Source organism: Pygocentrus nattereri, chromosome 12, assembly GCF_015220715.1.
Source record: "Pygocentrus nattereri isolate fPygNat1 chromosome 12, fPygNat1.pri, whole genome shotgun sequence".
In the NCBI taxonomy this organism is placed as follows: domain Eukaryota; kingdom Metazoa; phylum Chordata; class Actinopteri; order Characiformes; family Serrasalmidae; genus Pygocentrus; species Pygocentrus nattereri.
In genome coordinates, this window is record NC_051222.1 from 17,268,150 (window position 1) to 17,292,693 (window position 24,544).

The 24,544-nt window shown below is 39.4% G+C and overlaps 1 protein-coding gene across 3 annotated transcripts in view; it reads right to left on the minus strand.

Annotated features, from left to right (window-relative positions):
- LOC108434733 (fibroblast growth factor 14-like) overlaps window positions 1-24,544 on the minus strand; it is a 122,108-nt gene that overhangs the window by 26,103 nt on the left and 71,461 nt on the right. For 2 of the 3 annotated variants that reach the window (XM_017710075.2, XM_037543247.1), the window contains exon 2: window positions 4,511-4,621. In XM_017710075.2, the coding sequence (XP_017565564.1) occupies window positions 4,511-4,621 (111 nt within the window). Of the gene's footprint in view, window positions 1-4,510; window positions 4,622-23,321; window positions 24,295-24,544 lie in introns of those variants that run through there. The other variant, XM_017710076.2, reaches the window with a different exon arrangement.

Here is a 24,544-nt window from a genome sequence, read left to right on the forward strand (position 1 = left end):
CAAGCTGAACAACATTCCCAGTTAGCTCAGCTCGTCGCTATTGTCAAAGGGCTAATTAGTCAACTCCAGACACTTAGCTTGATGAAACCTGAAATCAACACCACTACACCGATGGCTCCCATGTTGAACCCACTTGCTACTTTCCCGGTTAGTAAGCCAGATAAGTTTGAAGTTTGACAAATGCTGAGGCTTTCTGCTTCAATGTTCTGATTTCTTTGATAATTCCCCAGCTAGTAATGACCAGGCAAAAATATCCTTCATTGTCAAGGCTAGCTGATAAAGCTTTAGAGTGGGCTACAGCAAGCTGGAATCAGATTCACCGTTTGTCGTATGTCCAACTCCTTTGGGAATTCAAGACGGTGTTTGACCATCCGTATGAAGGAAAGATTAGTGGGGAATTACTGGCTAAGTTTCAGCAAGGAGGTCGTTCAGTAGTCGATTATTCGCTCGAATTTCGAACTCTAGCAGCCAGTAGTGGCGGGAATGATGCAGCCCTCTTAGTTATGTTCAGACTAGGACTCAACCCTGAGTTACTGAATGAACTTACATGTAAAGACGATGATTTGACTTTAGATCAACTCATTAATCTAGCCATAAAGTTGAATCATCTGTTGAAACATTGCAGTAAACCCAAGTCGGACAGGAACACCAGAAGAGTCCTATCTAGCATAAGAAGCACACCCGAATCAACCGAAGTCATAGAACCAATGGAGTGTGATTCATCTTGTTTGTCACCTGAAGAGAGGATTTGTAAGTTTAGAAACAACCTGTTTGTACTGCATGAATTCTGGACATCAGATAATGGATTGCAAAGTGAAACCCTAAAAAAGCAAGGTGCCGGGCCCTGGACAGCACATGGAGTACACTCCACATGCTAATGTGGTGAGTGTTCACATAAAGAGGTTGGTTTCCAAGTCTTTTACATTACCTGTCAATATCTGTTGTCATCCCCATTCTCTTGTTGTTTCAGCCCTTCTAGATTTCGGAGCAGAGGGAAACTTAATCCGTGCCCAGATAATAGAACACCTGCAAGTTCCAGTGGAGTGGGGACCATTTCCAAGATCACCAAACCCATAGTCGTACAAACCAGCACTCTGCACAAAGAAACTCTGTCCTTTCTAGTTATAGAACTCTCTGAATTTGAACTAATCTTAGGACTCCCCTGGCTAGAGAAACATAATTCTTCAATTGCCTGGTCAGAACACACTATCCTGAAGTGGTCAGACTCCTGTTTACTCTCTTATATTAACCCATCTCTTGTATTACCCTTGTATTGTCTCCGTTTCATCCACTTCTGTAGAGAGTCCCAATGAGGAAGCCACGTTTCAACTCTCACCTGAGTATAAAGACCTGAGAGAAGTTTTTAATAAGGAGAATGCAACCAAGTTGCCCCCACATAGACCTTATGATTGTACTATTGAGATGAGTGGAAGATGGCGTTCATGACCACTAGGAAGCACAATGAATACCTCATGATGCCATTCAGGCTCTCTATAGCACCTTCTGTGTTCCAGGCTCTCATAAATGAGGTTCTCAGGGACATGTTGGGGAACTTTGTGATCACCTATCTTGACGACATTTTCATTTACTCACCAGACCAGGAAAGTTATCTGCAACATGTCCATACAGTTTTGAAAAGGTTGTTCGACAACAACTTTTATGTTAAGGGAGAGAAATGTGAATTTAATCTAGAATCTGTGGACTTCTTAGGATATGCAATTAGTAATCAGGGAGTGATCATGGATGATCACAAAGTTGATGCAGTTGTTAACTGGCCAGCTCCCACGTCTGTAAAGGAGCTACAAAGGTTTTTAGGATTCGTCAACTTCTATAGAAGATTTCTTTGGAATTTCATTGCCATTGCCACCCCTCTTACATCTCTACTCAAAGGATCTCTCAAAAAGATTAGATGGACTGAGCAGACAAAGGCCGCCTTTCAGCAGCTAAAGGAAGCCTTCACCATGGCTCCTATCCTTAAACATCTCGATCCCACACGACCTTTTGTGGTAGAAGTGGACGCCTCAGAGACTGGCATGGGAGCCGTCTTGTCACAGAGATTAGGATCCCCTCAGAAATTGCATCCTGTAGCATTTTATTCCCACAAATTATTGCCGGCTGAAAGGAACTATGGTATTGGGGATTGAGAATTATTAATGGTAAAATTACCATTAGAAGAATAGAGACATTGACATTGAGGGAGCTAACCATCCTTTACCGTACTAACTGACCATAAGAATTTAGAGTATCTTCGAAATGCCAGGAGAATAAATGCCCGTCAAGCCTGATTGTCCCTATTTTTTGCCCAATTTAATTTCAATATCACTTATCGACCTGGGTCTCTCAAGGCGAACGCTCTGTCCAGAATCCACCAGCGAGACAGTGTTAGCCCTGAGTCAGAAAGCTTGATATGCATTCTACCCCCATTTCATACTCAGCTGATTACTTGGGCACACCCGCCTCTTACTTCAGGACATTCAGGGGAAACACGAACGTACAAACTAATATCTCTTTGGTATTGGAGGGAATCTATAGTAAAGTATATACATTCCTTTGTTCAGTCATGCACTACCTGTTCCCAATGTAAGACCCCTAAAACCCTGCCTTTAGGCAAATTAAAGCCCCTACCCATACCAGCTAGACCATGGTCCCATCTACCCATCGATTTTTTTTGTGACTCATCTCCCAGATTCACAAGGTTTCACCACTATTCTGACAGTCATTGATAGGTTTTCACGAGGCATGAGATTTATCCCTTTTCAGAACATTCCCAGTGCCTTCCAAACTGCTGAAGCCTTGTTTAACCATGTTTTTTAGACTTTTTGGAATTCTGGAAGACATTGTCTCTGATAGAGGACCACAATTTACTTCGTAGGCATGTGCTGCATTTTTTGAGCATATTGGAGTGTCTTTCAGTTTGACCTCAGGATATCACCTGCAAGCGAATGGACAATGTGAACGCATGAACAAGGAATTAGGCAAGTTCCTATAAGTTTTTTGCCACGAAAACCCTTCTGACTGGTATAGGTTTTTGGCATGAGCCGACTCCTTTTCAGTGCTTTTTAGGTTATCAACCACCCATAGCACCCTGGACTGGTTTGGAGATGGAGGTTCTGGCTGTGGACGAATGGATGAAACGGCGTGAACAGGTTTGGGAGGAGACGCACAGGCACATAGAGACTGTTCTGCAGAAGAACAAGGAACAAGCAGACAGGCATAGATGTGGCACATAGAGACTGTTCTGCAGAAGAACAAGGAACAAGCAGACAGGCATAGAGGTGGCACTCCGGTGTATGAATCTAGAGACCGAGTCCGGCTGCCTACAAGGGACTTTAGGCAGACTGAGGGAAGTAGAAAGCTCCAATCCAAATATATTGGGCCTTTTAAAGTTGTAAAAAAAGGATTAATGAGGTTACTTATAGATGGGATTTACCCACACAGTTCAGAGTCTCACAATCTTCCCATGTGTCTCTTTTAAAACCGGTAATTGCAGGACCCAGACTCCTCAGCTAAGTCACATGACTCCAAAACAATCCTTGTCCTCCTATCATCGTTCAAGATCGTCTGAATACTAACCCTACTAATCTCAAGCTGTGTATTTGTCATATGACTTGTTAGACTAGTATATAAGCCCGGGCTTTAGCTTACACTAAATGTGAAGTAATGTTTTTCTTGTGAGACTACTGAACGTTTTTCCTTTTGGTGTATATCCTTTTTTTTACCTTCTGCCTGTTTTCTCTTTGCCTCTGTTTTTTGGATTTGTCCTTTTGTACTTCTACTTTTGCCCTTGTTTGTTATGGTTGCCATTCTTACTCTGCTGTGTTTACTGGAACTGACCCATGCCTGTCTCCTGACTACTCTCTGCCTCCCTGATTCTACAAGTAAAGCTTCACTTGTGTTATTAAACCACGAGCGTCTCCTTTCTTTTTTTTTTTTTTGCCTTTGTGCAAAAAATATTAGTAGTAGTAGTATTTCTTCCACTGGAACACAATGTTGCCATTAACTTGTTGCCATTAAAGCAAAAGAAACACTAAGAAATTCTGAAATTTATGCAAATATTTCAAAGATTGTATTCAAGAAAATTTACATTATAACACTGAAACTGGACATCTGAGATGTAAGACGAGGAAGAATTTATGGACTGACTGATGAGTCTAAACTTGCAGTTACTTGGATTGCATTTGCAGTTACTTGGCTTGTGAGAAGCAAAAAATGCAACCAACTCCTAAGACTGAAATCTGGAAGTGTGAAAAAATATCCTGGTATATTTCTTTGAAATACTGAAAGCAAATGTTTCTGACTCTGAAAAATGAAAAACTTGTATTTAATGGATGTTTTAAGTGGAAATTAAATAAACTGAAGGGTGGTCTCTGACTTTTGTGCTGTAGGTTTTTTTTCTCTGGAAAACTTAGATGACCAGCTGACCCATATTGATGTGAACTATACATTTCTCTGAAACCCTGACACTGTATTTGTACTGAAAAAAATATAGTAGAAACGTTTGTGAACTCACAGGAATTAGTGCTGTCATCTTTGGTCCCGTCCAAACATCCATCTGGGCTCATCTGCAAGTAGTATCCCTGCCTGCAATATAACCTGGTCACAATGCCCTTGAGCTGGGGATCTGAGTTGTGAAGAGAAAGAGAGAAAAAGAGAGGAAATAAGAGAGAGAGAAATGATAAATGCATACTCCCGAATATCGCACAATAGCAGCTAGACATCTGAAGATGTACTGTCATGTCACAGTACAGGTCTCCTGTGGGCATTTCACTGAACAGACCACCGTATATCATGTATTGCAGTATTTATCCATTTATCTTAACTGCACTTCAATAAGAAGGAGGCAATATTGCCCTCAAGGCAAACCATGTGGTGCTCATAGGAACAACTGGTACTGCAGCTAGTACACTTTGATATTTCATCTTGTTCGGAGACGACAGGAGCCTCAGGTAACATGAAAGAACAGCGGAAAAACATGCACATTGGGCCAAAGGTGGTGGACAGGGTGATGGTTTAGGTTAAGGTTCCTTTGTTAACCTATCACCTGTTAAAGTGCACTTCATAAGTCATAAGGAAAAGAGCAATCTGCCATCTTCATGGACTTACAATGTGTGGCCAAACACTGCACTATTGCTCTATAATGGTCTCCCTGATTCACACTGCTCTAGAATGTATTTGACCATCCTGTCTATTCTAGAATGTTCACCCCTATTCTTACTACTCTAGAATGTTTCCATTCAGTCTGTTCTAGAATAACCATTCCACCATTCAGTCTATTCTAAATGTTCTCCCTTGCATTCACACTGCTCTAAAGTATGAGGCAGTTCTCCCTCATTCACTGTTGCATGGTGTTCTCCCCTATTCACACTGCTCTTGAATGTTTTCGACCATCCAGTCTGTTCTAGAATGCTCTACCCTATTCTTACTACTCTAGAATATTTTCTACCTTTTGGTTTGTTCTAATCTCCCAATTCACATTGTTCTTCAGTTTTCTTCCACATTCAGACTATTCTAGAATGTTCTCCCCTATTCTTACTGCTCTAGAATGTTTTCTATCATTCAGTCTGTTCTAAAAAACCCTTATAAGGCCAATGCATCTTTGTTACACTCTGCAATTAAACGTAGCTGGTGCAAGATTATATGACAAAAAATAACCTCATAAATTTATGCAGTTACTGACTTTGCAAGATCAATTTTAAAATCCTTTGTTTTTGCAATATCTTGAGTAATTAAATCTTATGATTATAGCAAATCCTGCTGTACCAGTGCAGTGCTACGTGCATTATCCTCCTGGAAGTGAGTTCTTACTGTTGTGACGTAATGCTGATTTGTCCTATAGACTGCAGTAGGTAGCGATATGCCATAATCATCTGAAGCCAAACAAGCTTTCATGGAGCAGATTGTGCTCAGTCAAGCTGTCAACATCTTTAACCTAAACTCAGTATCAGAAATCATAGATCCGTAAAGGTGTGGTCCACTCTCAGGATGATCTACGTAAGAATTAAGAATTGATGAAGAGAATGACCTCTCTCGGCACCAACTAAATTAGACTCCCCACAAGGAAATTAAAAAAGTAAAAAAAGGCTGTTTCTTTTCGGCAATAATATCCGGTCACGGTACAACAAAAGAACAGTGGCAGACGGGAGCTTGCTCCACGGTCTCTTTTCATCTCGGAATTGCCTAAAAATGTCAGCTGGTTCCAGCTCCTGTCATTCACTGTGATCCGCTGTGTATCTGATGACTGATGTCTCCTCCACCATTCCGGCTTCTGACAGAATGGGCCGTCCTCTGCTGTTAAAACAGCGAGACAGCAGGCAACTTTTGTTTTCCAATTTCCTGGCTTTTGATCCTGGAGCGTGTGGTCATCCATGTGAAGGGGAAGACAGGAGGGCACTAGGGGTTTGCATGAGTGTGTGTGTGTGTGTGTGTGTGTGTGTGTGTGTGTGTGTGTGTGTGTGTGTATGTGCGTGGATTTGTTAAGAAAACTGCAGGAATAAAGCAAAAGATGAAACATAAGAAAAGGAAGCCACAACTGAACCACAATGCAGATCAAAACAGGGTATGTGCACTGAGAATTGGAATTAAACAGCTCTGGAAAGTCTGAAACTGAGTCCTTTGTCCAAAATAGTGGACTATAAATTGTGCTATTTTCTCCAAAGTTTACTCATAGCCTGTTCCAACTGCTAGCTACATGTCCTCCATCACACAATGCTACAAAATAGGGAGGTTGCATGCTAGCATGTGCTTCCTTTAAGCTACCGTATCTTTTCAAAGTATTGCAAACACAACTTCATTGAACAGCTGAACATGCTTGGCATAGAACACTAACTGCCAATTCCGTCAGTTATCAAACACCCACGTTGACTCGCACTGCGCTGAGTGATGGAGGAAAAGGGAGAATCAGAGACAGCGAGGCCAATTATGTTCTGTTATAAGTATTTTCCATCAACCGCTTATATGCAAATTTTATAAAAGGGGCATAAAAACAGGATGGAAAAGCTTCACTTCAGCATCTCTGAACTTTCAAGGCTGAAAATATGTACCACTGACAAGGGGCTGTAAAAATTGTTCTAGCAAAAGCTAATAATGGTTCAAATCCCTCCATTGTGTAAGCCACGCAAGGTGAGCGAGACTGACCTATAGTATATCTAAGCATATAGCATATCAGGAAATTGCGCAAAAGAGTAGCTGATGGAAACTTTGATCAGTTTGCATTTTCTTTTAAAGTGCCTTTTCCAGGAATTCCCTTATGGGTTCCCAAATGGGTTGGATGGCTGTGGCATTGGCAGGGCTCAAACTAATGATCTTTTGATAGTCGATACACCAGAACAAGTATTGTACATACAACGTAGACCTGGAAGTCCCAGTGCAGCGTCATATTTTGAATATACCATCATGTAGTGGTGTCTTTCAAAAAACACATCAAGGAACATCTAGTGCCCTCTTACATTGACACAGTGCACTGTAATAGTTCATTTTCAAACAATTCACTGAAGTGGACACCAGTTGCAAACAGAGACTATTAGAGCTCGGCCTTCAATCCAGACCGTGACTGTCAAAATTTGGCCAAAACATTTCTATGATGATACTAATTTCTGCTAGTGTTAATATGGGGATCTAGCAATAACCATGACTGGTTAATTCCTCTGTAACATTGTGATTATGATGGTGGTTTATCTGATGCATCTGGACTTCTCTTCAGCTCTTGAATTCCTAACTAATAGGACAGCTTACTTAGCTACATCTACCAAGATATGACAGAGAAAATCAATTCCTGATTGGCCAATTTTTCACTCAACTTTGAAGAATTCAACCTTTTTGTTTCCATGCAGTACTTAATAATGACGCAAGAGTAGTTCTATAATACTTACAGAGTTTAAAGAAAAACAATGAATATTAATAGAAAAGCAGTTAATCTGTTATTTTTTAGCTTGTTTAACCTGCTTCTCTGAAGGCTTAGAAGGCCCTGAGGGCTTCCCTCTGGTAGACACAGACTAACCACAAGGCAAGAAAGTGGTGAGCAAGCCCATATAATGTTATTGTATGAAATAGTTTGCCTGACACCCAGATTCTCCCTGTAATAGTGTTCTATATAATGCTCCTGGTTTTCTGACATAGGGAATGGTAATGAGAGGACCATTTAAAACACAGCTACAGTTTTCCTATCCCTTAAAGTAAAGCTACTTAAATGTGTATTAGCTGCTCTCCACTACAAATGGAATCAGTGATTTCCCATAAAGCCCCCAAGATCAACTACAGAGCAGAAAATGGTATGAATTATTCCCAGTATTTAATAGCTTCACAGAAAGGCAAAGCACACAGTGCCACATTTAAGGGAAAGGTTAATGGCACAGATACTTGAAGAAAAGAACATAATACATGTGAGGCAATAGCACTAGTTAATGAAACAGCACAGTGTTTCATTTTACTGACCATACTACTAAGATTAGGAGGGTGGACTGACGATGTAACAACACTTTAATAAAAAAAATGTTATTATTATTTTTATTATTTATTTTTATGTGTTTATTCCTCTTCAAATGTTCATACAGTATAAAGGGAAGCTTCCTTTTTCAAAAGAGATTGTAAAATAAGAAAAAGTAGTTATGAGATTTTAATATCAAGTTGTTAATATAATTTAATAAGTAAATTACTTTATCACACGTTATGGGTGTTCTTACACTTTAACTATGATAACGCATGACCTTATTGCATTTATACAATGATGGCAACATAAAACATGGTAAAATAATAATTTTCAATAAATCATTTCAATTACAATTAATGAGAATTACTATAAGCAATTCTTCCAGCAAGAAATTGACTTCTTTTAAACTTGTTTTAAACAATACACTATGAATTATTGAAAGAGGATAAGAACTCAGTTGCAGATCACTATATTTAATTTTTTTAATTTGTGATATTATAATGAAATTTTGCATAATTTACTGAATGTGAATATCATAATAGAAAAGAAAATACAGACACTTTCACCTTACAAGCAGACACAATGCCACACATTAATTTTGCACACCAAAAAAACTACATACATTAGAATCATGTAATTTTTGTGTGACATTTAAGTGACACTACTTTTTAAATTGGATTTTACAGGGAATCCCTCAGTACAAAGTCAAACAATGAATATTAATAGAGGAGCAGTTAATAGGTTATGTTTTAGCTTGTTTAACCTGCTATCTTCTAGCCTAGTAGTTGAGAAAAGTTATCAGCCATTCAATTCAAGCTACAGGTTTTTGCTGAACATGCTTTCCTTCTTTAGTTAATCAGAGGGCCACAGCTTTGGAAAGTGCTCTAAGAAATAATAAAGCTGTATAAATACAGATAATAAATACAGAAAGCTGACTAAAGGCAAGTCTGACCTACAGCAGTCATTTTCAGTCATAACCAGTGCAGATGGTAACCAGCTATATGGGACTGCAGGCGGGAGTGGGACAAAACGTTTAGAAAGGAGCAGGATGAAATCTTACAGAAGCGGGACTGTAAAAATGATCTGTTGCAGACCTTTAACTGGAATTATCCATTCTGTAAATAAAAATGTGGCACTTTGTCATGGATTTTTCTAAACATATCATGAGGCAAAGGTCAAAATAAGAAGGCAGAGCAGGAGGAAAATCCCACAGACACTGACACATTCACTTTACCATCATATTGTACAATATTTGTGGATTTGGCATGTTTGGTAATGCGAGAAATATAGTTCTCCAAGACTATGTTTGGGTTTTTCACAGTGGCACACAATGTAACACCAATGTCAGTCCACCAGTTACAGTTGAGCAAACGGAAGATAAAATTAATTTCTTCCCAAAGTTATAGCGAGATTTTCACCTTCTTGCCATCCTCAGTAAGCTGATTTTCTCTCTGGATTACATGGTTGAGGGAATCCCTCTTTTCAAAGGAGGAGTTTCCCTGACTTTGACACACACACACACATACCGTACTCACACACACACAAACACTCACAAACTGGAGACGTGGTGACCCAGTTTCAGACTGTACAGGAACATTACCCCCCCTCCACCCTTCACTGGTGTATAATAGAACAACTTCTCCTTCTGCTTCTCTCCACTGCAGAGATTCACTACTGCCTGCCACATGCTGAGATATGCCCTTCAGAATTCAATACCAGATAGTAACTAAGAGATACTGCACTGACGAACAATGAATCACAATGAACTTATTTCTGGACCTACATTGTTATTCAGTTCACCAAGCTGAATTTACTTGCAAAAATGAAGGTGCCAAAAAGCGTTCTTTGGAGCGATGCCAGAAGAGAACCACTTTTCTTTCCCTAAAGAAAGTTTCAGTGGATGGATATGTTACAAGTGTGAAGAAGCCATTTAAAATTTAAAGAACCTTCAATATTAAAGATTTCCCTTTTGTGGTTGGTTGGACCGTTTGTAATTTTTTTTTCTGATGACTTAAAAATAAAAGTTCTTAAATGTTTTTTTTTTAAGGATGCCAATTGTCCAAATATTAAACGCAAAAAATGACCCATTATGTCAAAATACTCAATTAATATCTTGAATTAATGATTCATTTTCTTGGTAAAATGATTTAGTATCTTTAAATAATTACTTTTTTCAGAATAATGGCTTATTTTCTCCAAATACTGAATAATTGAATACAAGAACTTATCTCAAAATTATTACTTAGTTTTTGAAATGTAATAGTTCATTACTGTGACATAACATCTCAGGATCTCAAAAAACAAGTTCTAAATATTATGTCAATATTTTCTTAGAATTAGTCATTATTTTGACATAAAAAAAATAAAAATAAAAAAAATAAACATAAGCAATTTTTTTTGCTCCCCTACCTGGTGCAATTGGGCTTCCACACTTCTGGGCTTGGACATAGTGTTCTAGGTAAAATCCTTCATTGGTGTTGAACCTTTACACCATTTTTTTAAGCTTTAAAAAGGTTCCTCACATTATATGAAGGAACCAAAGTGGTTCTGAGGGAAGACTCGAATGAACTTTTTTTTGGCACCTTACTCACTGTGATCATCCAAAAACTACTCTTTGCATTTATTATCTGAATTTGAACTCATTAACTCTTTCAGCTTTTGTCACATTGCAGCCTTTACTTGTAATATCTGGATTCTATAATGGATGTGTTATACAACAGAAGAGATTCTAGGGAAACTGTATTTAGTATGGAGAAGACAAATTAAGCATTTAATAAGTGACATTACAGCGAGTCATAATGAATAACGACAGAGCAATGTTATAGACTATACATGGATGTGAGCACATCTGATAGATTCCCACTTTCCTTTTATGTTTGCCCTAAAGCTTACTTGCTCACAGAATTCAGGGGAATCCTAAACCATCCCAGTGTCAGACATTGGCTCTGTTGCTATGGAGAGATTCCCGAACCCTTTATGTAGACCCCCCCCCAGCCCCCCCCCCCCCCCCCCCCCCCATCTGTTACTATGGATACGTTCTTCCTAGGATTTCCCTCATCCAGACGGTTACCAAGGAGACCATATCAGGGATTCCCATTTCCTGTCCTCTATAATGGAGACTTTTTTCCCCTCATCTACAAAAGATCCTGTCTGTTTCTATGGAGATGTTTTTCAGTTCTCCGGGGGAATCTCTTTGTCTCTGCAGTTCTTTTCCAACCACCTGAGTCTGCGTGGTTCGCTCTTTCGTTTAGGACAACAGAGACCATTTGGCCGAGAGCTCCGTCTCATAGCATGTAATGGCTGATGATGAAAAGCAAACAGCCATAGACACATTAAATCTTTGCCTGACATACAGTCTGATAGTGCTGGAATGAAAGGACACCTTAGTTTCTCGTCTTGCTGGTAATTATTTGGTGTTCGACGTGAAACATCTCGTCTTGAGGCGTCAGCTGTGCACACCACAAAACCTGAGTAATAGTGGACTGTATTGAACTGGACTGATACACAAATAATGCTTCAGCTGTTATTTCAGTGAACCACATATTTTAAAGGACACATGTGATGGAAAAATTTCCAAAGAAAAGCATGTTGTAGCATGTAAATGACTTTGAAAACATATTACTCATAATCTGAAATGAAGCAGCAAAAGCAGCCTGTTTTTAATCGGTATAGAACATTTACATCATTCTTTTAACTATAAATAAGGTTCTTTAGACATCTCATTTACAAAAAGGGTTCATGAAAGAAGAGTTCTTCAAGAAACGACAAGTGTTTCTTCCAAAGCACCTTTTTTGGCACCTTATTTTTAAGAGCGTACTTAATTAGCAGTGCATATCAATTAATGCTTTAGTCACTTTGATCCTCTTAAAACTGCTCTCTTCATGTACAACCCCACTTTTAACTCATTAACTCCTCTGGCTTTTGCCTAAGTGAGACAGAGGGAGCGAACGAGCAAGCGAGCACTCCCAAATCCAAAAGCTGTCTGCCCTTCAGACGACCGCCAATGCTGCCAGAGGAAATGGCAAGATTTCAAACAGAAGTGCACTGTCAGACAGCATACGCTGAAAATGGCTACTTTTTAAACTGAACTCCCATAGCTCTCAGTATGTGTGTGTGTGTGTGTGTGTGTGTGTGTGTGTGTGTGTGTGTGGTTTTGCCACGCTGCTTGTGGAGATAAGAGACTGGATTAAAATCCTGGTAGCGGAACGGAGACAGACAGACATGACATCAGAGATATAATCACTGGAACATTCACTAATTGACAAGGTATGACTTTCATTCATCTTCAGGATTCACATAGTCTCATAAATAAATACATTTTATATTCATAGCAAGCAAAAGATACAGACGTATCTATGAAGAAGTGATGATGTGGGTCAAAATATGTGAAAACGTGACTTGATGACACTTGAATTCAGAGCAAAGAAGCTATTAATTTAGTATTTGCATTTAAAACATATTTGTGCATGAAACTTCTCAGCATGTTCTAGCATACTGTGCATTCAGACATCAGTGACCTTCATGAGACCAAAATGTCCTTGAAACGTGAAAAGCAAACTGTTGTGTGAATGGAAAGCATGAGTTCAGTGCTGTAATTAAAAATAATAAATGAACCATTTGAAGTTGTGTAAATTGTTTAACAGATTGGAAGTGAATGGATAAGCACTTTAATCAGTTTTTGTTTGAAGTCTAAATTGCAGCTGTAAACAATGTCTTTCATCTTTCAAATATTTCCATTATGATGTAATTGACAAGACCAATTAAATTCAAATTTCAGAAACACAATTTCTGGAGGTGCTAGAAGTTGCTTTGCATTAGAAAATGAATATGAAATATAGTTTAGTTCAGAAATTGCAGTATAAATAGATTCATGTTCAAACTAAAATTGTAATTCATGTTAAAGCAATTTAACTAGTTGTCTAGTTAACTAGACAAATGAAACGAAACAGATTAAGCAAAAATGTACATTTTTATCAAAATTACTCAACCTTTTATTCCAGTTGTTCAGCAGATTGGGCATACTGAATGAAAGCCAGTTTTCAAATGTGTCTGAAGTTCAAATTGCAGCTGTACACAAAGTCTTTCATCTAATTATGACGTAACTGTAAGTAGCTAATTTGATTTAAATTCAAATTTCAAAAATACTGTACTTCCATTATGATCTAACTAAAGTTGCTAATTCAATTTCAATTCAAATTCCAAAAATGCATCTTTCAAATACTCCTTTTATGATGTAACTAGTTATTTCAAATAAAATTTAAATTTCATGAATGCATCTTTCAAATACTTCCGTTATGATGTAACTAAAGTAGCTACTTCAATTTCAATTAAAATTTCAAAAGCATGTCTGTCAAATATTTCCTTTGTGATGTAACTGAAGTAGTGAATTCAGTTTAAATTTAAATTAAGATGCAGTAAAGTTACAGATGAAAAAAAGCAATGTTCATCAAGCCTTTTTCCATTTTTAGAGTGAGCTGAACCTTTGTGATTTGACCGTTTTTACCGTGTTCTGTAGCCTCGCCACTGAATGACTGAGATGAAGGAAAGGGTGGGATGAAGAGCAGAGACTGATAGACAAAGACAAGGATGAGGAGAGACCGAAGTGCCTCGAGCAATCAAAGGGAGCCGTGCTGCAGCTCGAAAAACAGAAGCAAAGCGACGTACAAATGAGATGTTCACACCTCAAAGCCCTCTCCTCCTCTCTCCAGCTTGGAAAAGCCTTCCTCTCTGCCGACTCCAACTGACAATGTGTTGCTGATGACATTTAATGTATTGTTCATCCTAGGCCTCAGCTCCAATTGCAATCAGCGCCTGATTATGATATCAGAGCCTAAAATGAATATTCATCCTCCATGAATATTCAGCGCGCATCAAAATGCTTTCGAAATCTTCCACTTGGGATGGAGAAATCTAATTATTGCACAGCAGTACATGATACAAAATATAATTTTTCAAAATTAGCTACTACAATTCACAACAAAGCACACTATGACATATGACATAATTTTTGTGGAATCTAGAAGTTTCATTTATACTGCATATAGAAAATGTCCACTGAGGATTTTGCACAGCAGTACATGTAGTATCATACAACTTTCCTTCAGAAGTCCACATTTAAAATAAAACACAATCTGCTACACCAAAGTTCTAGCTTTGTTTTGTTAGTTGTTTGTTGTGCAAAAGTTAGAGATTCATTTATATATTTAATTTCCAGCCAAAATGGCTATTCAATGCAAGTTATTAAATTTTCATTGTCAACAAAAAGCAGGAAACGTATATTTAAGGGAAAATTACACACAAGCCACAAAAACTAAATATGCTATCAATATTTTAAGTTTCTTTGGGAGACTTACCATGCTTGTTGTAATCACTTCCAAAGTTCACTCTTACAAGTTGGTTGCATTTTCTGTTTCTCTTGATTACAACTTTAGACTCATCAGTCCATAAACCCTTACTCCACATCTAAAATATCTAATTTTGGTGTTTTACAGAATAAAACTAGAATAAATACATTACTGCTCAAACGTTTGGGGTTAATAATAATAGTTTTACAGTAATAACTCACACAGGGTATATTTAAATGCTGTGAACTAGATACCAAAACATAAACCAGTTCTTTATTCACTGTCTACAGCATTTTGTTTACAAGTTACAACTCGTTTTTCAAATATGAGGCATTGTGGGTATTTAGTTTCTTTATAAGTTCATTGTCAATGCTGTAGACATTTCTCAATTATCATAAAATCACTTAAAGCCCTATTTATAATAAAAATGTCTTCAATTTCACAGATTCCTACAAACTGTTTGAAACTTGTAAGAAATTAGCTTAATTTAAGAATCAATTTATACACATATCTTCAAAAACATTATTATATGAATGAAATCAGTGACCCCAAACTTTTGAGTGATAGTGTATCTGATCACCACCTTTCATATAAATCTCAAACCACTTAGACCACAATGTGAACTCTAAAAAGCAATGCTTTGTAGACTCAAGGATGGAACCAAAAACGTGACCCCTGAGCAAAGGTTCCTTGAAAACCTGTAAGGCACTTAGAGAAATCCTGTCTTTATAAAAAGTTCTTTGCAAAAACTCTTTTTAAAAGGTACTCATGAACATGAATGAAAATCTCGTTTTCAGTAAGCACCCCAACGTGTGTTTATGTATTTTTTTAGTGTACACTGACATAATATTTGCAATTTAGAAGTCCTTCAAATGTTGTTGCTTTAATACATATCCATTATAAAAGAGAAAAGCTGATCAATAACATCCCTGCTCCACCCTAAAGAGCTTTCAAAGTTAATCCAGGTTTACACGCAGGAGCTGCTGGACAGCTGGCCGCTGTGACATGCACAGCAGCGAGTGGGCAGGCAGCGCTGAGACGTGCTGGGCCGAGGGTGAGGGGGTGACTCTGACCCTGCGTGGTGGAGAGGGAGCAGGCTTAATGTCATTGGTCCCACAAGGACTGTGTGAACTCTACAGCTTGTTAGGCTGTGAGCCAGACTTCAGGTGTGCATTCGTACAGATTTTCCCTCTCTCGAAAACAAAGGTTCATAAAGGAAGTCCAGTAAAGAAGCCTTTACAATGCTTTTATAAATATTTAAAAATAAAAAATCAATCTCATTTAAATCCGTTTAAAGGTTCTTTAGGAAAGCAAAGATGGTTCTTTAGTGGTTTCCCTCAAGAAAGCACTCTTACAGGTTCGCATCTCACAAACCATTGATTGCAAATGTTTTCTGATGGATGCTTTTTGCATTGCATATATGTGTAAATATGTGTATATGAACATAGAACATACAAAGTTATCTATCTATCTATCTATCTATCTATCTATCTATCTATCTATCTATCTATCTATCTATCTAAAAGTAGTTTATTTAATGGATCACTTGAAATTTTAATAATTTTATTTTAAGAATTTAAGGAAGCACTAAATGAAACAATAATTCAAAACATCTTAATCATTACAAACTTAAAACAATTATAAGTATATCTCTTCTGCCATTTTTATTTTTATTTAACTTTTTTTAAATATGCTTTATTCATTTTTAGTGATGTTCAATTTTCCATATGTTAAAGCCAGTTGCCATTGCTTAGGTCTCGGCCGTGTTGTGTGACAGTACCACAGGCAAACAAGATGATAAAGCTGATGTCCAGATTTGTCTCGTCCATCATTTATTCTGACATGACACGGCATGAGGAGAGCACAAGCACCCTAGCTGAACGACCTGTTCACTGACAGCTTAACAGATATCCTGTTAAGTTTGTGAATGTGACGTCTCAGTTGCTAAAGCCATGATTTCAATGATTTATTTGGTGTTAATGATCCAAAGGCAAAATTTTAATGAGCGAATGTCGACCTCTGGATACAGTTTTTGCACCAGTGGAGTGTCTATGGAGTGACTGATGCTACTATATCATATAATACATTAGAGGGCATTCCATCCATTTCAGACAGTGTCGTAGATGCAGCTAAGAGGGATTCGTCTGAATAGAACTGAGGGGGATTTTCTGTGTGGATGAATAGCAGAACGAATTGGTCCAGCTTTGGAATCCATGCTTAAAAAAGGAGTGTAGGAAACATACAGACAGTAATATTAAAGACAGATCCTTGAATGAAAACTAGAGCGCATTCCACCTTCAGAACTGTTTCAAGCCTTAAAATGACCAAATAATAGAAAAATAATTATACCTGAAGATAAATTGATAGACAGCAAAATCACTGATCATGAAATGCACTTATTTGTAAAGTCTACTATTTAAAAACTGAGCAAAACAATGCGAATGAAGATTATGCAAAGACAAACATATTCAGGTTGCCAACTATTTTCAAGATGCGGTTTCCAACTATATTATGCCAGTGATCAATTTAATTATTTCACTGTTAAAGCCATAAAAGGGACTCTAGAAAGCAATTTTCTTTACATTTGTTGGGAAGAATACACAGGGTACAATCTAACACAGGGTAAAATGTAGTTTTCATGTAGATAAACAGGCTGAAGAAGAACCTACTTTCATCTTCCCATATTCACATAACACCATAAATTGCAAATTTTCACAGCAGTTGAATTGATATTTCTCAAAATGTATTCTTCATACCATAAAATTTATGTTTTCATGAAGTTTTTTCAAATATTGACTTGTGTGTATAAGCCAGAATCTATTCATACAGTTGTATGCAAATGTTTAAAGACCCCAGGTCAAATGACATGTTTGATCATTTTCTAAGCTATTCTTTCTGAGGTTAATAGATTGGATAAAACATCAAATATGAAATGTGCGGTAACTTTTGTTCAGGCCACATTTTATGTTTTGCCAATATGCTATGATGTGTTCTCAACAAAACATGTCATGGGACCAGGGGTACCCAAACTTTTGGACATGACTGTGTATTATTTGAATCATGCTCCTGAGATCTGTAAAATAGCACCATTTTGAAGCATGTTTTGTACATATTTGACTTTTATCATACTGAGAACATGATGCTCTACTTATGTAGGTTGCTTGTATAAAAAACAGATTAGTCTTGTCTGCATATTTGTACAATTATTTAGCAAAAAACAGAATGCGTGGTTAAGCAGTGCTTAATCTGTTTTGAAAAAAAAAGAAAAACAAAAGAAATTTAGATATTACACTATATGAGCCCTTTTAACACTCTTTTGAAAATATTTTTGGTCACAGAGCCCTTTAAGGTCAAGCAGGGAACCTGTGGTCATTTTTCATGAATATTCAGTCATATTTCTAACTTCATGTGCATTCAAGCATCAGTTTAATAGCAATTGGCTACACTAAAAAGATTTATGTCCATGAATCCAACCTGTTAGTCATTCAATCTTTCTTTTGGCAGCTTAGTGTTCAGCCTTGCTCTCTGAATAATGTATACAGGAAGGGAAGGACAGGTATCAGGCAGAGCGGATCAGGCAGCAAGGACACATTACGATATTTATGTGTAGATGGCCCTTCTCAGGCAAGCACAGGCACAATGTTTGGCAAATGCTGCTAGAAAAACATTGAAATGAGTGATGACAAATTTCTGTACTCTGCTACTCAAGGGCAGTCTTTGCACTGAGGCTGTCTGGAGCCCCCCTGAGCCAAGAGCCCCAAGAAAATACACCTTAGCTATACTGTACGTGTTGATGTTAAATAACCCATTCTACTAATTATTTTCAGGGATTTCAGTGCAGCCTCACCTCCTGGTCATGGTTATAATGGACTATTATCTTATAATTACGTGATGATTCAGCTGCGTAAAGACAGACTGGTATGAACAATTAAGAAATAATTAGGGGTCCTTAACCTGGGGGTCAGGACCTCCTTCGTGGTCGCAATGTAGACTTATTATTGTGGGTTGGGGGGAGCGGGTGGGTGTTTTATGGAGGTGACATTCAGTCAGTACGTGGCATATAAGGGGTCAGGAAATATTTTTAACCCTAAAAAAAGGGTCACACCATGAAAAAGGTCGATCCTTTCAATGTCCAGGGTCCACCAGCAGGCCCAAAGTTTTATTACACACTTCTATAACCTAAAAACAGCTCAGCCAGTTTGCACTGAAGTGCCTGTAATTACTGAATAATAGTATTTAATAACCCTGGGATTTTAAGAGGTTAAAAACCCCTGATCTACATCACAGAGAGGTGGTCCTTCAGAGTGATTTTCTGGGTGCTCAGAGGAAAAATCACTAATCAAAGCTAACTGTTTCAGTCAGAAAAGTGTGCTGCACACATGAGAAAGATTTGGTGTATCAATTAGATTTAAGATGATTTCACTTCCCAAGATTACCTATTTTTTGATGCCAAGCATCAACTATTTTAAAAATAGTGCACCCCCCACTCTTGTCTTTTGCCTAGACCGCCACAATCACTAAATCTAACCCAGGTTACACATTTCCATTCAATCATATAGAGCACACTGAGCATATATGGACTTTGTTGCTGCAACATAAAATACAATCGCAGTAAACTGCAAAATAGTTTACATTTGTGTGTCCAACAACCCTCTACAGTACACAGTGCAATCACAGATTCGTACGCTTTCTAGCTGCAGAAGAGTGAAAATAAGGGCAAATGCAAGAGAAGGAAAGCAGATGAAAACATTGAAGCACTTTCAATAGAGAGGCGTGTCTGAGAGACAGTGATGTGTGAGGTAGAAAGACGGAGCGCAGAAATCAATATTTTGAGGGGTTGTTTGTTTGGGGATGTGTGTGTGTGAGCGATGATGAGGTGTCTCCATGTGTATAACTACTGCCTTGCAGTGGACAGGTTGTCATGGCTGCAATTAAATTGGCCTGATAAATCTCAAGTGAGGAGAAAATGAATGACTTCCTGTGAAGCCTCCATCACGCACATAGACACACATACACATTCACACACACACACACACACACACACACAGACACACACACACATAGACAGACACATTCAGTCAGTACGTGGGGCTATACATACGTACAGTACTGTGCAAGAGTTAGAGACCACTTATCTCTTGTTAAATGTTCATTTAGTACGACGTTAATTTTTCAGGAGATATTTCTGAGGAGATATAAGGTATTATACTAGTATAAGGAAGGAGTAGAAGTGGAAGTGAAAGAAGAAGTCCTAAAATTCATAAAAGACACAAAGATGGGACTCCTAACAACCATGCAAGCTCTGGTAGACCACAAAACTGCCCCCATCAGACAAAAAGCACTTGAGAGAGAGGAGAAAATCAACCTCCACTCCTGATTCAGATCTGAAAAAATGTACAGGTGTTCCTGTCCACCCTTCCACTGTGAGAAGACAACTCAACACTGAGTCTGAAAGGATGTGTAGCTGTGAAGAAGCCCTTACTGAGAAAAGGAAATTGACAAAAAAAGAAGCTGCTGGTGGTCTTAGAACAATAGACTGCCCACTCTGAAGTCCAGACCTCAACATCATTGTATGTGGGATTGCTTGGATCATGAGAAGCAGAAAATGCAACCAACTTCTAAGACTGAACTTTGGACGTGTAGAAAAATCTTCCTGCAGATTTCTTTAAAAACTGTAATAAGGGAAAAATGTGGACCCATTAAAAATGTTATCATATAAACACACTCACAGACTCTCACACACTGCTGCCAGAACAAAATCTCGTACCTCCATTTTTGACATCATTTAAAAATGCCCATTGGCTTTTAAATCATTTGTAAATTTCATGATGAATGGAGCAAAAGAAATGTGCCAAAATGACTTGGAAAAAAATCTGGTTCCATTGACTTATATTAAAAGTATCTTTTTATGCTGTTCTGTATAGTTACCATTCGATACGACAAGATACGAAGTTTTGTTCTGAAAGCAGCGATATAGGTATTTATATATGGACCTAGCTTATTAACCTTATGATAAGACAGAAATGCTTAAATTTCACTCTTTTGATTGAAAAAATGAAACATGCAGCTTGCATAAACAGCACTGTGGAAAGTCAGGACCTGCTGCTGCTGCTACGGGTGTTGTAAGTTAGACCTATTAACATGTGTTTTCTGATGCATTTTGTTCTACAAAATATACAAAAATAAACACAAACATGCACACAAACACAATCGCATGCATCTTTCCATGGAGAAATACTAACCATTCTCAAAACTCAGTCAACCAAGAGTGACAACCCCCTCTTCATCAGGCACTGAGCAGGCTAAATAACCCATAACTCTCTTTATTACCACACATTATCCGTTTTATACACGGTCTCAGACCATTAGGTTCTTCTGTATTTTGCTAGTGAAACATGCAGCCTTTAAAAGCGCCGGCGTAGACAAAAAGGGTTTTAGTACGGCCACTTGAACAAAATGGCCGTCACCTGTTATGGTGTGACTGCCTGTCTCTGTCATTACTTCTCCCCCCAGGCTTCACACACACACACACACACACACACACACACACACACACACACACACACACACACACACACTAGCCATGTCTATTATTCACAGTGTGATATTCCGCCCTGACAGACACTCGGATACACACTTACACACATGCCTTTCTTGATATAGGCACGAAAAACCAAAACCACCCACAAAGTGCCAAAGCATCCATCTGCTGTGGCTTTACAAGCTGCTGTGTTCCAATACCCGGGTTGTAGGACCCACCTAAAGATAATCAAAACTGAACTATGGCAACAGGCCAGCATGAGAAGAATAAATATCTCACTGGCAAAACAGCAGGTCAGCTGATAAATCAGACGGAGGCGATTACTGCTGTTTGATAATGACAGCATTTCAAATGCTTTGACCAACAGTTGGCTCTAAATTAACGCCATGGCAAAGCGTATGCCACTTCAGCAGACTGTCAGAAGAAAGGAACTAAACTGGCACTGGGGTAGGGCTTCTCATGTCACCGGGGTGGTACCCTAGAGGGTACGTCTTCAGTTCCTTTACTTTGGAAAAGTAATTGTACCATATTTCATTGCAATTAGATTTTTTGGATGCTGCACTGATTCCATACATGCTGTCTTGACTCCCAGCTACTTTATTTATTTATTTATTTACTTACTTACTTACTTAAACCATTAAGTTATGAAGTTCATAATTGGACTTTCAGGACCATGTCGTGCCTTTGAGCAGACGTCTCAGTGCCTTTTTTTCTGACAGTGTACTAAGCAACGCTAAAGAGCACTAAAATGAAATATCAGATCAGATCAAGCATCATCCGAACATATTTTGCGACGTGACTGCAGTTAGGCTTATGACCGTTAAGCACTAAGACATCATGTTTAACACCTTAAATGGACAGGCGCCATCGGCAGGCCCAAAAACTTAATATCCACTCCTATAACCTAAGAATGGCTCAGCCAGTTTGCACTGAAGTCCCTGTACTTACTGAATAACAAGCATTAGTATATAATAAGCCTGGGATTTTAAAGGGCGAAGCTAAATTTCCAACATGCCCTTTGAAATTCTGATTCTAATTCTAAAAAGATCAGATTTGACAGAAGAAAATAAGTGACTGAATCAATTAGAGACATTGTCCACTAGAAGCAGCAGTGACATGTCTCCTGCTGTGGCCACACCCTCCAATTTGGCTTTGATGCAAGCAAGAAGTTCATCATTCTGAAATCGAGCCTAAATCTTGCTGCCATTCACCCAGACAGGAAAAATAAAGCTTAGAAGAAGCAATTAAGAAATATGTGTGATAATAATTGACCTCAGGTAAACTTTAATATCACGTTATTGTGGGTCAAGGTGCAGTGATGTGTTTACAATGCTGTAGATTTAGGGCTACATTTAGTCGTGTAATTCTCCATTAAACTGATACTGCAGCAGATATCAGTATCAAGTGTATGCTGTTATAATACAGCCCAATTATGGAACTTAGTAAACTGTAAGAAAATGAACTAGACAGCATTTAAACACATCAGGCCAGAGCTCAAGCATTTGACCTATGACTAAGATGGTCTCTCTCTCTCTCTCTCTCTCTGTGTGGCACTGATTTGCGTTACTTAGCCTTCCTCATTTGTTTCAAATGTGTTAATATTTCCATCACTTCACTGGGAAGCCAGTCTACACTGGCACAACACAAAGAGTACTGATATGAGGAAGGTGTGACGGAGCGGCCTCACGTGTGTCAGATCAAACCTGAAGGTATCTTCTCCACATAGACGAGAACTCGTAAGTGTAATTAAGCTGAAACACTATATTCCCTTTCCGCTTAGCCTAATTAACAGCTTCAATCTGAGACAGAGGAGCAGAAAGACAGACAGGCTGACGGACAGACGGACAGACAGACGGAAGAATGCTTGGGCGATTAACTCTACTCAAATATGAAACAGCGCTATTAGTATTCGTGGTCAGCATTAGTTCACGAGACGCAACAGCACCAAGAGAAACAACACAGTAAAGTGTCGCGCGAGCCCGCGCGCTGCCCTCGTCTCCTCTGCCCACACCTTGTCTCCGTAGCCGTCTCTTTTTGAGGCCGAAGATCCGCACTTTGGAGAAGATGTCGACCAGGTTTCCGTTGCACAGCCCCTTGTTCTTGTTGGGGCTCTTCCTCCGCCGGTGGGTGGTGGGCCGGTGTAGGTGTTGCTCTCGCGCTTGTCTCTTCTGGCGGATCAAACCGCTGGCTATCGCCGCTGCCATGTCTCACCGACCACCGAGCAAACGCGCAGACGGACCACGCTGACCGCGCTGACCACGGTCACCTCCGAATGGCACCGATTGCCTTCTCTTGGCTCGCGTTCGCTCTCGCTGCGCTGTTCTCGTTTCTGGGTCCCCGTCTAGTGCCCCATTCATCACCAGCGGAGCTCGCGCGGACTCTCCAGGCGGCCCGACAAAGTCCGAGCGCCGCGTTTCGACGGCACGAATGGCAGGAAAGCGCGTTGCTGTGGCTGCTGCTGCTGATGGTGATGATGATGATGTCCACGCCGCGTCCACCGCCGTAAGCCGGCGCTCACTGGCATGAATTCCTCGGCGAGGGCTCGCTGGCGTTCCGGCAGCGCTTCGAAGCCTCTGGGCGACTCCTTAACCGAGCAGCGTGGCTGCCTCCACATTGTTGTTCAGCTCCGGACGAATGGCATTTGGATTAACCGATTCCTCTCCAAACATCCCGCCACATCTGGCTTTCAGCTCACACTGGGGGAAAGAGGCATTTCTTCTCCCTTTTTCTTTTTTTTACTTTCTCTAACTGCTCTCCTCCTCTTTTTTGCCCCCACCCACTCGGTGGAGAGTGAAAGAAGCTCGGAGTGAGCCCAGACGTCCCACACACAAACACACACAAACACACACACAAACACACACACACACACACACACCACCGAGGAGTTTTTTTCTCTCTTATTTATTCGCTCGGTTCGCCGGGTGTGGCACCGTGGAGGAGAAGTGCGCGTCACCGAGCTCACCGCGCAAACGACGCTCGTATGGAAAGTCGAGGGAGGGAAGCGAACCAAGCGTGCGATGTGGAGGCTCTGACATACGTGTGTGGAGAGAGAGAGAGAGAGAGAGAGAGAGAGATGGGGGGGGGGGGTAGAGAGGGGGGAAAGGGGGAATCGTTGGAGCGGGGCTGGTAAATACATAGCTGTAACTAACTTTGCCTCAGGTGACGCGGCGGGATTTTCCGTTTACGCTCCAAAAAACTTCAGCCGTGCCGCCCGCCGAGAATTAGAGACTCCGA